The sequence below is a fragment of the Coptis chinensis genome, chromosome 4 (assembly GCF_015680905.1).
Source record: "Coptis chinensis isolate HL-2020 chromosome 4, ASM1568090v1, whole genome shotgun sequence".
In the NCBI taxonomy this organism is placed as follows: Eukaryota; Viridiplantae; Streptophyta; class Magnoliopsida; order Ranunculales; family Ranunculaceae; genus Coptis; species Coptis chinensis.
Genome location: NC_141459.1, coordinates 14,084,005 through 14,099,086, shown reverse-complemented (window position 1 = coordinate 14,099,086; position 15,082 = coordinate 14,084,005). Strand labels below are relative to the sequence as shown.

Sequence of the window (15,082 nt, the reverse complement as noted above, 5' to 3'; positions counted from 1 at the left end):
ATATTTAACGAAAAATCGAAACCGGATGCAAATGCAAACATTAAACTAATCTTAAAAAGTAATTAATAGAAAATTGGAATATATATGGATACAACTGTATTAAACTAACCTCAAAGAATAATTAACGGAAAATCAAAACTTGGATGCAAATACATCAAACTAACATAAAAAAATAATTGTCGACAAATCGAAAACTGGATGCAAATGCATTGAGCTAACCCTCAAAGATTAAATTAATATAAAATCAGAAACTGGATGCAATTGCATTGAATTAACATCAAAGAAAAAAATTAATTATTAATTGGAAACATGATGCAAATGCGTGGAACTAATATTAAAAAAATAATTAATGGGAAATCGAAACCGGATGGAACTACGCAGACCGAACTAATCTCAAAAATAAACCTGGATGCAAATGCATTGAACTAACCTCAAGAAATAACTAATGGTAAATATGAAATTGATACAAATTCATTGAACTAATCTCAAACAATAATTAATGAGAAATCAAACTAGATGCAAATGTAACTTTATCAAATAATAAACGAAATCAAAAACTGGATGCAAATGCATTAAACTAATCTCACGTAATAATTAATGGGAAATCGAAACCTGGATGCAAATGTATTGAACTGATCTCAAAGAATAATTAATGAGGAATTGGAAATTAGATGCAAATGTATTGAACTAATCAAAAAGAATAATTAACGAAAATCGAACCGGATGCAAATCGTGCATTGAACCGATCTCAAAAAATAAATAACGGAATTGGAAATTGGATGCAATCAGATTGAACTAACCTCAAAATATAAATAACGGAAAAATCGAAACCGGATGCAAATACATTAAACTAACCTCAAAACATAGTTGGGTTATATGTTGTGGGAATGTCTCCGGTAAGTATAGTTTTGCATTTAAAATGATGTTTATCTTATCTCTTTTCCGTTATGATTGGGAACTCTTTGATATTCAAGTAGCTACAATATATATGAACTTCACCTTATTATTAGGCAATCTCACAAAACTTCAATCAAACTTCTATTATTAAACAACAAAATGAAGTTGAAGGGTTTTATTAAAGGTACATGAGTTATTTTTTTTTAATGGAGAATAAGGTTTTCACGTTATAAGAAATTTGGTTGAGTGATCAATATAATATTAATATATAAAAGTTTTGCATATTTACAAATATTTTTCAAAATAATTAATATAACAACACCCGTTCGTAGATAATCTTTGAAGATTCTACATAGTATAAGTCATGCATAATTTAAAGAATAATTAATGGAAAATCGGGAACTAGTAATCTTCAATGATCCCACATAGTAAATCAAACATAATTTACTTTTTATGTCATGTTTGCAAGGGCACTACAGATGGATCAGTAGAAGTTGGTATTATACACCACATTAGATAATTAAAAGGAAATCGGAAATTGGATTCAAATGCATAACTGAGCTCAAAGAGTAATTAACGGGAAATTGGAAACTTTATGCAAATGCAATAAACTAAACTAAAAAAGTAATTAACTAGAAATTGAAAACTGGGTGCAATTGCATTAAACTAACGTTAGATAATAACTAAAGGGAAATTAGAAATTGTATACAAATCCTTGAAAAATATTTAATGGGAAATCGAAACGGTATGCAAATACATCAAACAAACCTCGATAATAATTAATAGGCCGGAAATCGGAACCTGGATGCAAATACATTGAACTAAACTCAAAAAATAATTAACATAAAATAAAAAACCGAATGCAACTGCCTTAAACTAACCTCATAGAATAATTGGTGGGAAATCGGAAACTAAATGCAAATGCATTGAAATAATCTCAAAAAATAATTAACGGAAAATCAAAAACCAGATATAATTACATCGAACTAACCTCAAAGCATAAATAATCAGAGACTAGATGCAGATGTATTGAACTAACCTTAAAGAGTTATTAACGGGAAATTGAAAACTAGATCCAAATGCAATGAACTAATCTCAAAGACTAATTAACTAAACATTGAAAAAATGGATGAAACTACACCAACTAACCTAAATGAATAATTATCGAAATTATAAATGTGATGTAACTGCATTGAACTAACCTCAAAAAATAATTAACGGAAATCGAAAACTTGATGCAAATGCATTGAACTAACCTCAAAGAACAATTAACATAAATTGAAATTGGATGCAACATTGAACTAACCTCAAAGAATAATTAACAAAACCAAAAACTAGATGCAACCGCATTAAACTAAAATAAGATATTAACTAACGGGAAGTCAGAAATTGGATGCAAATGCATTGAAATATCCTCAAAAAATAGTTAACTAATAAAAATCGAAAGTCGAATGTAATCAAGATCGTATCTCAAAGCATAAATGTCGGTTTTTTTAGCCTTCTCACATGAGTAATTACGAGTAATAAGGAACCCAAAATAAAAGTGGGTTTAAAAAAACAAACTCTTACATGTATGCAAACTGTATAAAAATTGTAAACTATCGAACTAACCTAGAAAAACAATTAACAGGAGATCAGAAATTGGATGCAGATGTATTGAACTAACCTCAAAGAGTAATTAACGAGATATTAGAACCTGGATGCAAATTCAATAAACTAATCTCAAATACTAATTAACGAAACATAAAAAACTGGATGCAACTGTACTGAATTAACCTTAATGAATAAGTAACAGGATATCATAAAATTGATACAATTGCAATTTGAACTAAAAATAATAATTGATAGGAAATCGGAAACTTGATGCTGTTGCATTGAACTAACCTCAAAGAATAATTAATGAGAATTTGGAACCGGATGCAACGTCTTACATTAAACTAACCTCAAAGAATAATTAATGAAAAATCATAAACTTGATGCAAATGCATTCAACTAATAACCCTAAAATATATTTGTATTATATGTAGGGGAATAAATGTCTCGACAAATATAGTTTTGCATTTTAAGTAATGTTTATCATCATAATTTTTATTGTGATTGGAATGCCTTGCTATTCAAGTAGCTTCAATATTATCTTCACCAAATTGACATTCTCAAAAACTTCAATCAAACTTCTATTGTTAAAACTAACAATGAAAAGAAGTCGATGAGTTTTATCAAAGTTTGATGCTTCCTTTTTTATAGAGTGGTGCAAGAAATTTAATTGAGTAATTAATATAATTTTCATATCTCATAGCTATGCATAGTTGCTAATATTTTTTAATAAATTTAATATAACGGCACCCGCTCGTAGGACACGCTCATGGATAAATCTTTTCAAGTGGGAGTAGTGTATTCTTTGAGGATATGGAAACAATCAATCTATTTTAGTGATTTGTACACATTAGTACGTAAAAGGTAGTGGTGATGATTTACCGCTAAATCACCATAAATCTAATAAAACTATTATACAAGCTTTGATCGAGTTTAAAATAATTCTATTTGAAAATTACGGATTAATATCCTAAACCACAAAGTGAAGAGGCTATCTCAATTTGATCTCATAGTTTCCAAATACTTATACACCATAATCACGCTTTCGGCTCTCTCAATTTGATCCCTTAGTTTCCAAGTACTTATGCACCATAATCGGCGCTTCATTAACGATTTCGGGTTTATTTTTAATAAAAATATATTTTGATTCAAAATTTGTCGCTAAATCACCATAAATCTAAAACAACTATTATACAAACTAGATCGAGTTTAAGATAATTTTATTTGAAAATTATGGATTAATATCCTAAACCATAAAGTGAAGATCTATCTCAATTTGATCTCTTAATTTCTAAGACTTACGCACCATAATCATTTGCTTTCGTTAACATATTTCATTTATTTTCAATAAAAATATATTCTAATTCGAAAATTTGTGTGAGACATTTTATAAAGCCTTTTCAGCACACAAAATATTTAATAGATCCCGGGCGTATGCCCGGGGTCCAAAATCTAGTCTATAACTAAAGAGGTACGTCGAGAAAATAAAGAACGCTGGCTTAGTTAGTGTGACGGATTTGGCGGGCACAGAACAACGAGAACTCTTCTGTTGGTAAATCATTTCATTCAAAGTATTTTCCATGATCTTTAACTGGGCAACTTGAATGATTGAATGTCCTATGCAGTTTCTGCAACATTCTTTAGGTATTTTACTATGCCCATATAATCCATATATCCGGTTATCTGTAGTTCTGTACAATAAATGACAAGTCACTGTTCTCCAATAGTAACGTATATATGTATCTACATAGAAAATCTAAATACAAGCACGAAATCTCGATTTTCGCACATAATTTTCGCTATCCACTAACTCCGCACGTACACAATCGTACTCATGAAATCTTATCTATCTAGGCCGCAAAACTCTCTTCTGTCTTAAATGCTTTAAATGAGTATAAACTCGCTCTATTTAGTCTTACCACTTCTTCTCCTTTGCTGGAACAGTACAATAGTTTGGAAGTTTCTGCATGTTCTTTTCCAACAAATGGTCTATGGTTTCTAGCAAACCAAGCTTACTTTGAAGCATCTAAACCAAGTACCAACTACACTTGTATGCAGATTCTGGGGGTTCTCTTCTTTTTTCTTGTTCAACTGAAGTTTTTGGCATTCTTTTTAGTTCTGATGATGGATTACGGTTCTTCTTTGAATTTTTCAAGTAAGAAAACAGATTTTGGAGGTGGGGTTTTCATGTTTGGTAATTTTGCAGCATTTGGTAACATGTTATTGTTGTTTTTTATATTGGTTCTGGGGTTTAAGGTTTTATATCTTGATTGCTACTACAATGGGCTAGTTCAGTTTTTGGATAATTTTAGAGGGAAAGCAGATGATTTCAGACATGGTTTTTGTTCAAGTATTGATGTTTGTGGCATGTGCTATTCAAAGATTTCATCTTGCAAGGTTGGTATATTGAATTTGTTAGATAACTCAGTTCCTGATTTGAAGAATCCAGTGAGGAATAAAGAGATTTCTATTGTAGTTGAGGAAACATCTATTCTAAATGAATCCGTAGACAACGAAGAAGAAAAAGGAGGGGAAGAAGAATTTGGTGATGAGTACAAGGAAGATGAAGAGAGGGATTTACAGGCATTAAGGAAAGCCGTTAGGATTCAAAGGGAACGTGTGCGTAATGCATGTTTAGAACTAGAGAAAGAAAGGTTGGCAGCGGCATCAGCAGCCAATGAGACAATGGCGATGATTATGCGACTTCAAAGTGAATTAAGTTCAATACAAATGCAGGCTAACCAGTACCAAAGAATGGCTGAGCAAAAGCAGCTTCACGACCAAGAAGTGATACATTCGTTGCGCTGGATTGTATTAAAACAGGAATCAGAAAGGAGCATTTTAGAAAGCCAATTGAACTTGTGTAACCAAGAGAGGATGATGGACTGGAAAGCAGGGGATGAAGATGGACTGGAAGGCATTGACTGTACACCAAATCGTTTTAGTGCCAGTTCGGGTGGTGATCTTGCAGAGGAGCTAATTAGTTCTCTAGACATGGATTCAGTATCTAAGGTGAGTTCTCACTTTGAGGAAATGGTAATTTAAGGTTGCCTGATGGATGTCTATGAAGAAACTCTTCTCATTGTTGTTGATAATAGTGAATAATACATGTACTGGAAAATAATATTGGATGGAGATTTGAATTATCAATTTTGTCCTGATATATTCAATGTATCAATATTGTTTTCTCATCCTAGATTAGATGCGTACATTGAAAGTATGATAATCTAATTGGCCAAATGTGACTATAACTGTGAACTTATGTGGAAATTTTTGAAGTAGGGATAGCTAGTCAGTCCTCTTGGTGCAGTGATGCACTGATGCAGTCTTAGTTCCTGATGAAGATGATATTTTATCAGTTTATTACTCAGCCTTGTACGCAGGATGTGCCATTCACTTGTATTCCTTTTGTTCGGTTCTGATAGACAATAACACTAGCGCCGCCCCTTATGCTGACCCTGGCCATGGTTTTACTTTTATGTAAAATAAAATTCTTAGAACCACAAATTAGAGTACAACAAAGACGGGAGGGGAAACCAAAGCTCAGTTGCCACCCTATCCAAGAAGGTGAGAATGGATCTCACAGGGCAAAACAAGATAAAACACTAACCTTGCAATAAGAAGAAAAAACATTTAAGATATACTCGCCCAATAGTCAAAGTGCCATTAGCAGAAGAACCATTGTGTATGACCACATGTCATAATTTTCTATCATCATTTTAACTTCAGTGCTACTAGGCTAAATTGTCTGTCGAGGATACGAGACGATATTTTAAGTTTTGACGTCGCAATGTTGGGGTGGACTGATTAATGATATGATTGCGCACCAGGCATACTACTGCAGAAAACTAATACGGCTGAAGTCTGCTGGTGTAAATAGAAGGCCTTGTGAGACATTATGTTGGCGTCTTTGTGAGTTATACTATCTAAGACTAGTGAATGCCCGTGCCAGTCGGCACTCTAGACACATTGCTTTTGAACAACACTCCAAGAGAGACCATCTCTATGGTAGCATTGTATCGATGATATAACCATTTCCAACAGTTTTATACTTCATAATCATTTCATACACATACTCAAGTGAGTTTAATTATTGCAATTCTATGCATTTCATTTCTCACAAACCAACTCATTACACATACTCTTATACATTCATTAATTTAATACATATCAGAATGAGAATGATGAAAATAAAGGGAGAGAGTCTTCAATTAAGAGCATCATCATTTTTTTTAAAAAAAAATAAAAAATCCAGCAGAGTCTCCTTTGTATTTTCAACATTTCAAAAACCTAAATCCTGTCATAACCTGAAAATCAAACAATACAATTCTCATAGATCAACCATACCAAAATATATAACTTCATATTTATACATAACACAAATTACTTCTAAAACTAAAAGACAACTCATTAAACATTAAAGAAGACTTTGCATAATTTTTCACCTGGGGCTAATTCTAGTAACGAAAGGGAAAAATAAAATAAAATAAATACTCCATTTTATCGAAGTTCCTCATTTCTCTCATTCTCCTCTCTATGCATAATCGCTCACACCATTCTCGCTACCATATGGATAAATCCGCCATGGAGCAAAGACTACAATCATGTCATTTGAAAAATTATGGCAATTTAACTTGGTACCGCAAAACAAACCACATACACATGATTTTTTTAGACTTGATACATTTAGCATATTGTTTACAAAAGAGATGGTTTTCAAAATAAAATAATCTCTATTCTTATTTTTAAGTATCCACGCTATCATCAACAAAAAAAAACTATCATAAAAACTTACATAGCATATATATGGATACAATATATTCTTTATTTTCTAAACCAATAAAAGTAACATTCTTTAATTTCTCACTTGCCTTTTCTCATTGGTATCGATGTCCTTAGAGAAGAACTTCTGGGTATACGACATTTGTAGTACAATTTCTTGCATTAGGTGGAAGAAAAACGGATATTCTTTTTGAAGAAGTACATCTGGACATGGCCACATAGAGTTGCCCATGACTGAAAACCGGTGTCCTCAAATCAATGCCAACATATTTCACTGACTGGCCTTGCGACTTATTAATTGTCATGGCATAAGCTAGTCGAACAGGGAATTGTCGTCTTGATAGTTTGAAAGGCAACTCTGCATTTGAGGGAGCCAGAGATATTCTTGGGATGAGTCTTTGGATTTCCGACTTTCTCTCATCAAAATTTTAGCTTGAAGGACTTTACTCACATTGAAGCACCATAAGTCGGGTCCCATTGCAAAGGCCATCTTTAGGTGCTATGTTCCCGAAAGCAACATTATAGGGCATCCGTGTTTTAACTTGATATTGAAAGGTGGTAAGCTAGAAGGGTCGAGGGAGTTCGCTTCGGTGGGATAGTGAGCCCCACTTGGATTATCAATATCATCTTCGATGATTTTATCTGCCGCCAAATACTCAAGCGCTTCACCAGAAACAAATTCAATGCAACCTCATTAATTGCACTCACATCATCATTACGGGCAGCAAGAATAGTGCGCGTCGGGTTAAGAAATTTGGAGACGGTGTGTCCATAACATCCAATTGGGGATAGGCAGAGAAGATGAGTTCTTGGATATTGGTACATTTCGATTCCATTCGCAATTGTAATGCATTTTTGGGATTCGAACCAATCTAAATGAATCAAAGCAAAAATGAATTCATTAGTTTCTAAAATAGTTCGTTTATATATGGAACTAATGGAGAAAAAACATTCTAATTAGAAGGCATTAGTAGCACACCTCCAACAAAAAATCGGCAAAATTCGACATTCTGACTCGCCATTTCAAGCCGCATGTTCGTACCAAGTGCAAAACTTCTAAATAACTCCAAAGGAAAAGAGCCGTAGTGATGCACCAACAAATTGCTTTCTCTCGCCTAATCGGTATAACAGTTCGAAAAATCACCACCAAGAACTCGTAGTGATACCACCAAATATCTTCTTGTTTCCACAAATATCTTGAAGTGTTCTATCCACGCCTCAACACAAGATCTATGTTGCATGGGCACCTCGTCCCAAACAATTAGTTTTGTTTCTTTAAATAGGTCGGCAAAGGTCGTAATGTTTAGTAAAGCCGCAAAAGTGGTATCCATCACATCAATTGGAATTTTAAATGTAGAATGAGCGGTCCCCACCGATAACAACAGAGAGATGCAATTCCCCGATGATGCCACCATGATGACAATAAGACCCGTCTTTGCGCAGGCTTTTGCAATTGTATTATACAAAAAGTTTTCCCTATACCACCGCTCCATTCAAAAAGAAAAGTTTGCCCTTGTCACCATATACCGAATCACCACAAAGAAGATAAGCATGAAGTTGTTCGGCATTAAGGCGACTCACATCAACCGCAGACCTCTTCTCCTATGCCTTCATCTTTGAAGTTGGCGTTGCTCCCAAATGAGCCTATTGCCAACAATTTTGCTCCAATCCTCCTTTGCTTTGGCATGGGCGGAAATCTTCCAATGTCTTCCCGCATTCTAAAAGGATTTGTTCCACCGGATATAAGCCGTAACTTTATTTGCTCATCACTGATCTCGGATGTCGTGGCTTGTTCAAGCAGGCGGTGTCCAAGATCATCACATATACTGATGCAAATTTGCTCCAAAGTAGATCCGGGTCGTAACGGATGACACTCTAAAAGAATTACACAAAACAACCTCCGTTTGATATCCGGTTTTCATTATCGAGGCATTGTATCCACTCATCATCGACTTTCAACAACCCCACCTGCAATACATGCTTCTTTGTATGTGCTGTATTAACGTATCACCAACTTTATAAAGATATGCAAAGGAGGTAGGCCCTTTTACAACAGTAAGTAGCAAACGTAGATAAAACCTCTCCCCGACATTGGGGCTTGCAAAATACATCCTACCAATGGAAGGTCCCTGAGTCCTAGGAGTCCACTCTTGAGAGTCTTTGTGAAAAACATAGTGTCTTGGAAATTCTTGATAGGTAAATGCTCGCATTTGATCTTCAAAGACAACACTTAAAGAAAGCTGTCAGTGTTGAGGTTTGGTCTCTGGCTCGGGCAAGAATTGCATCCATGGGCTCTTTGCTATTGAAAACAACCCTATGCATGCCTTCTAAATGAAGCGCCAATCGTTGGACACTTGGAAACTCTTTATGCATTGGATTCTGAAATAGATGCCATGCAGCTTCTGTTGGTCCAATGTACCTTGCATCGATATATTGCTGAATCTCATCATTTGTTCCTGCCGCCACCACTGTTGCTTTGTCATAGCCTTTGTAGATGTACTTGTTAATATATTTAACAGCTTGACACGATGCACAAACTTCAACATTGATATGACAGTCAAACATTTCAGACAGATATGCATTGTAGCAGATATGCATTGTAGGGAACAACATCTCCATTATCAACTTTAACCATTTTATTCCTCCTCTTCACAAAATATTTCTTGCCAGTGTCGCGCCTTCGGTAAATGGAGTACCCTTTTTTATCCATAATTGTTTCCTCCACAAACTCTTTTGGATAGGCTTTGGTGCATCGACCATTTTCCATACATGAAGCACTCGGATCTCGATCACCACAGGGGCCATGAACCATGCACTTCTTCACTGTTTCAAACAATGCAGGGTGGGTGTCGGGGTCTGGGAATTCGGCACATACAAATTTATCCACTTGCTCACTGTTTCGGATCTTGTCATCATGCGACATGTGTGGAAGACCGCGCTTCTGAAATTCAATGGTATAGACATATGCAACCACCCGGCCGAAGATATCATTCTTCAAGATTTCTTTCATAATTGCTTTTCGTTTCAGCTCGAATACCCGTGCAACTATTTCAGGCCGAAGTGTCGAAGTCTGGTGTTCCTTGAGCGCATCTTTAATTTCCTGCCAATTAGGGTTTGCATTGGAAATTTTCATGAAATAATCTACTCCGTTCATGAAAATGACACTTAATGAATTTACTACCACAATTACATGCAATGTGGCTAATTAGCACTCGTCCAATGGTCGACATTATTCGTACTGTTCTCCCTTTGGGATTGGTACGGTGAAAAAGTGAGCAAATCATATGTTGCATGCGAAATTAATAATGAATAAAGATATTTAGGAAATGAAAATGAGGATGACGTCGTAGGAGGTAGGTCCACGTCCACCCACTGGCCAATTATTCAACATTCAAAAATGAAGACAGAGAATAGATTTCTCCGCCAAATTCCTCGCGAAAAAATTGAATTTTTTCTTCTTCTCTTCTTCAAAGGTAATAAGAAATAGAAATGGCCACGTCGGCATTCAAATCGACTACCAAGAGGAGCAGTAATTCCAACTCTTCATCTTCTCAATCTTCTTCTAGAAACAACACTAATAATAATTCAAGCCGTCTACTCCGCTCATTAAGTGTCGAAACTCGGGGTTGATATAATTGAAGCTGGATTTCCTGCTTCATCGAATGATGATCTTGAAGCTGTTAAGATTATTGCCAAAGAAGTCGGTAATGCTATTGATGATGATGGGCATGTTCCTGTTATTTGTGGTCTTGCTAGATGTAATAAAGCTGATATTGATGCTGCTTGGGAAGCTGTTAAGTATGCCAAGAGGCCTAGGATTCATACTTTTATTCATACTTTTACTTGCATTGGAAACCCGCATCTCTACCATTAGATCTTGGTCAAACAGATCTGGACCGTTCTTTATTATAGTTTTGTCTTTTAGTGAAAAAAAAAACCCCTATCTTATTAGATAGATGATGCGGAACCAATGTACTGCCACTTGAGAAACAATTTACCTCTACACTTTAATATCCCACAAACTCTCAAAGACACCATTATTCATTAAATCGATCAATCAAGATTCGCCCTACAATCTTCTGTTTGTTCACAGCAGAGGCAGAGATAACAGAACACAGAAGTCACAGCTGCATTATCGAGTTCTGTTAAGCAAAAAAGAATCATCCTCACAGGTTTCAAACTTTTGCTATCTAATGTTAATATTTTGTCTATATTCATTTTCGATGCGTTCTTTTTTTTGCTACCAAATTTTACATATACAGATAGACTAAAATCAGGTTTAATATTGAAAATCTTTTCAATACAGCTATACCTGTGACATAGGTGGGGCTTGAGGAGATCTCTTAATACTTCTTTTTGGATGTTAAATATCCCATTTCCTAGAGATTGTAGTTTTAGTTCTTTTAGAGGTGCCTCATACAGTCATACGGTCATACTGCATTTCTAGTTTGTATGTGTTCATTAAATCATTCGGAAGCGATACAATGTAGAATTGTAGATGAAATTTACAACCAAAGTCCTGTGCAGTGTGCACTAGGAAAGTAACATGTTATATACCCTAGATACACTACAGTGGACATTCAAATCGAGCAAGATAGCTAACCATTCCGTATTTCCGTGCAACTGGGACTTTCTTTTCCATACAGAAACAAGATGTAGCTTATAAGAGCATGATTTCTTCCATTCAGGCGGCACTTCCTTCCCAGTCAATTTCTCCCATTTACATATTTAATAGATATGCTCCACAACTCACTCCCCGGTATAACAGAACTTACAGAAGTAGTGACACAGACACTTTCTCATACCAATGCGCCAATTAGATTTCCAGATTACTGGATACTCTAGCAGGGAGCACCAAATACTAATCCATGAATTTGCCATGTCCAAAAACTCGTTGAAGAAATATGTGTTCTACACTTCTACTGGAAAAACAATTTTCAAGTACGTTAAGTCTGAAGTTACGAACAAGTCCATCAATTTGAGCTACATTGCTGGAGGCATAGTCCGAATTGGTGATTAAAAACAGAACACCCAGATTCTTTCCCTTCATAGGTTAAAATCATTGCCGCCGTATCGGTCTGCAGCTTGTGTTTCTCAACTACCTTAAAGTGATGCTGGACTTTTATAAGAAAATCTAATAGCATACAACCGTTATATCAAGTTATCCTCACTGTTAAAACTAATAGAAAAAATCATCTGTCATATTAATTGATTCAACAACTTGATGTATACATCCAGTTATAGCAAAACAAAAACAAAAATAATAATCTAGTTTTCTAGGATTTTTTTTCCCTCTCTTACTTTTTGAGGAAAATTTCAACTCTAAAGGACTGCTTCCTCCTTTTCTTCTTCACCATTAGTAAGCCCATCTTCACAAGATAGCGTGTTCTGAATTTTCTCCAGGAAACTATTCATGATTTCCAAGCTTTTCTCATCTGAAAATAAAAAAAAGTTATATTTGAGTTCTTAAAGTCTTAAACCAATAATACAAAGCGCGTTGACTTTAGCACATGAGAAAATCCGAAATTAAAAATTACCAAGTCTGGGCACTGTGTGTCCCTTGGGATGATGAATCACAAAAGGATCCACGAAATATTCCAGTAGTTTAGTTCCATAGGGCCTCAAAAAGTCCGCCTCTCCTGAAATTCACGTCTGAAATGTGAGAATATTCCATAAACCTGCCTTGAGCATCTCACCAATTCATTTTAGTAACTCAAGAACAAACCAGCCCAGAAAGAAACAAAGAATTCCAAAAATAAAACACATACATTATGAACCACTAAATAATAACGGACAAACAAACAAAAAAGTACCTAAAAAGTGAAGCGATGGGAACTTTATTTGAGATGCATAAGATTCCTCGATCAGGGCTTGAGTTTTAAACATTGCTCCAGAAATTACTATCAGAAATTTTATCTTTGGAACTTTCGTAAGCGCAACACCCTGAAAATACCAACAAAAAAAACATATATTCACTTTCCCATAAACAAAAGGCCCCAAAGTCAAAACATAATGAGAATTTACATTAATCACCTTAGATTGCATACCCAGCAAAGCACCTGAAAGAATTGCCCCCTGAGAAAAACCAACAAGGCCATCAAAGGGACCAAGCTTTAACATGGACTCTTCTATATACTCCAAACACTTATCCAAGTTTCTGTACTCCATGAAATCCTTTGACATCAAAACAAATCAAAACACTTTCCATTGAAAAAACTACAAAGAAAGAGAACATGAACATGTACATGTAGTAGGTAAAGGAATAAATCTTACTTTTTCAAACTGAAACCACTCATAATAAGGCGGGTCAAAAATCCCTTCAACGTCAGATTTTCCTCCACAAGGAAAAGGTGCATCTAAAAATACAAGATCCAACTTGTCAAGAACTGATGCAGGCCATTTTCCAATTTGCTTTTTCATAATCTCTCCACTTGTTCTGAACCCATGAAGACATAGAAACTTGGGTTTTGGTTCACTTGTTCCTAAATCTCCCATGTTGTTGTTGTTGTTTTTCTGTAACAATTTTTTTCTGAGAAATTGAAATTCCGGTTGTGTGGGAGAATGTGAAGTGTTTGGGCTGAATTTATACACGGAATGGGAGTAGCACAGCGCAGTCGTCATGATATCATTGGTTTGTTTTCTGTTCTTTTTGTATTCCGCACGTGTTACCCACCAAAGATATTAGCTGTTGGATGTTGGTGGTTCGCTTTTAACCTTTTGGTCTGTGGGGACCCACAATTTTGTTTTTAGAGGAGTAGCTTTATGCAACGTTTCCAAATATAGGTTGGTGGAAAGTTCATAATCTCGATATCGGTCAAAATGCGAATTTCTGAAATCTGAAATATTTCATGGACATATTGTGTGGACTGATTATAATTTGAGGGAGCAACTCTAGAGAACAAATTGGGGGGAAAATAATTCGAGATGACACTTTTTTTTTTAATCACACAAGGACTGGATAGATGAAAGGTCAAGTATACCCTTATCACGAAATTAAAAACGGCTCTGGTAGATGAAATATCAAATATACCCTAATACAAAATAATAAACAGCCCTAACCCAACCAAAATGACCCGATGTAGATAGTATGAACAATCATTGTTTATACCTTAACATGAGATGAACACTCATTGTTCATATAAACAATCATTGTTGATTGTTCATACTTATTTGGGGTATGAACAATCATATGATCAGTAAAAACACCTATTGGAGTATGAACAATCGTTGTTTATATCTCAACGTACATGAGTTATGAACAATTATTGTTCATATGAATATTCATTGTGAACACTGATTGTTCATACCTCAACATAATGTATGATCAATAATAATATTTATTGGAGTATAAACAATCATTGTTCATACCTATTTGGTGTATAAAACAATTAATGTTCATATGAACAATTATTGTTCATACCTATTTGGCGTATGAACAATCAATGTTCATACATAAACATAATGTATGATTAATAAGAAAACTTATTGGAGTATGAACAATCACCTCAACATAATGTATGATCAATAAGAACACTTATTAGAGTATGAACAATTAATGATTGTTATACCTATTTGGGGTATGAACAATCAATGTTTATACCTCTATATAATCTATGATCAATAAAAACATTTATTGAAGTATGAATAATCATTGTTTATACATCAACATGAGTTATAAGCAATCATTGTTCATACCTATTTGGGTGTTTATATGAACAATTATTATTCATATCTATTTGGGTACATAAATATAATGTATGATCAATAAGAACACTTATTGGAGTATGAACAATGATTGTTCATATCTATT

The 15,082-nt window shown here is 34.6% G+C and overlaps 4 protein-coding genes across 5 annotated transcripts; 1 reads left to right on the top strand and 3 right to left on the bottom strand.

The window, feature by feature from the left end:
- The first annotated feature begins 4,025 nt into the window (after nucleotides 1–4,025).
- Nucleotides 4,026–5,653, top strand: LOC147502047 (protein FLOURY 1-like). Its single transcript, XM_086607014.1, has 2 exons — nucleotides 4,026–4,042; nucleotides 4,435–5,653. Exon 2 carries the CDS (start codon nucleotides 4,543–4,545, stop codon nucleotides 5,533–5,535), a length of 993 nt encoding a protein of 330 aa, XP_086463140.1. The 5' UTR covers nucleotides 4,026–4,042; nucleotides 4,435–4,542; the 3' UTR covers nucleotides 5,536–5,653.
- A 3,836-nt stretch (nucleotides 5,654–9,489) lies between these two features.
- Nucleotides 9,490–9,837, bottom strand: LOC147502046 (uncharacterized). Its single transcript, XM_086604436.1, has one exon. The coding sequence runs from the start codon at nucleotides 9,835–9,837 to the stop codon at nucleotides 9,490–9,492; it is 348 nt and encodes a 115-aa protein (XP_086460562.1).
- A 1-nt stretch (nucleotide 9,838) lies between these two features.
- On the bottom strand, nucleotides 9,839–10,405 carry LOC147502045 (uncharacterized). Its single transcript, XM_086604435.1, has one exon. The coding sequence runs from the start codon at nucleotides 10,403–10,405 to the stop codon at nucleotides 9,839–9,841; it is 567 nt and encodes a 188-aa protein (XP_086460561.1).
- Nucleotides 10,406–12,462: 2,057 nt separating this feature from the next.
- LOC147502044 (dihydrofolate reductase) lies at nucleotides 12,463–13,949 on the bottom strand. 2 transcript variants are annotated; one of them, XM_086607016.1, is made up of 5 exons: nucleotides 13,546–13,949; nucleotides 13,306–13,446; nucleotides 13,086–13,215; nucleotides 12,810–12,911; nucleotides 12,463–12,707 (listed from the first exon to the last, which is right to left on the bottom strand). In XM_086607016.1, the coding sequence occupies exons 1-5, from the start codon at nucleotides 13,891–13,893 to the stop codon at nucleotides 12,595–12,597; spliced, it is 834 nt and encodes a 277-aa protein (XP_086463142.1). In that variant the 5' UTR covers nucleotides 13,894–13,949; the 3' UTR covers nucleotides 12,463–12,594. The 2 variants fall into 2 exon arrangements, with proteins under 2 accessions (XP_086463142.1, XP_086463143.1); XM_086607017.1 differs by having other exon boundaries at nucleotides 13,306–13,347; nucleotides 13,546–13,924.
- Nucleotides 13,950–15,082: the final 1,133 nt, after the last annotated feature.

What these genes read in the sequence shown, in the direction of transcription:
- LOC147502044 (XM_086607016.1), bottom strand. Translation starts at nt 13,893, where the DNA reads ATGACGACTGCGCTGTGCTACTCCCATTCCGTGTATAAATTCAGCCCA. An exon ending in AGTGGTTTCAGTTTGAAAAA is followed by an intron (nt 13,447 to 13,545) that starts GTAAGATTTATT and finishes TTGATGTCAAAG; the next exon opens with GATTTCATGGAGTACAGAAA. An exon ending in CCCATCGCTTCACTTTTTAG is followed by an intron (nt 12,912 to 13,085) that starts GTACTTTTTTGT and finishes CGTGAATTTCAG; the next exon opens with GAGAGGCGGACTTTTTGAGG.
- LOC147502046 (XM_086604436.1), bottom strand. Translation starts at nt 9,837, where the DNA reads ATGTTTGACTGTCATATCAATGTTGAAGTTTGTGCATCGTGTCAAGCT.
- LOC147502045 (XM_086604435.1), bottom strand. Translation starts at nt 10,405, where the DNA reads ATGAAAATTTCCAATGCAAACCCTAATTGGCAGGAAATTAAAGATGCG.
- LOC147502047 (XM_086607014.1), top strand. Translation starts at nt 4,543, where the DNA reads ATGCAGATTCTGGGGGTTCTCTTCTTTTTTCTTGTTCAACTGAAGTTT.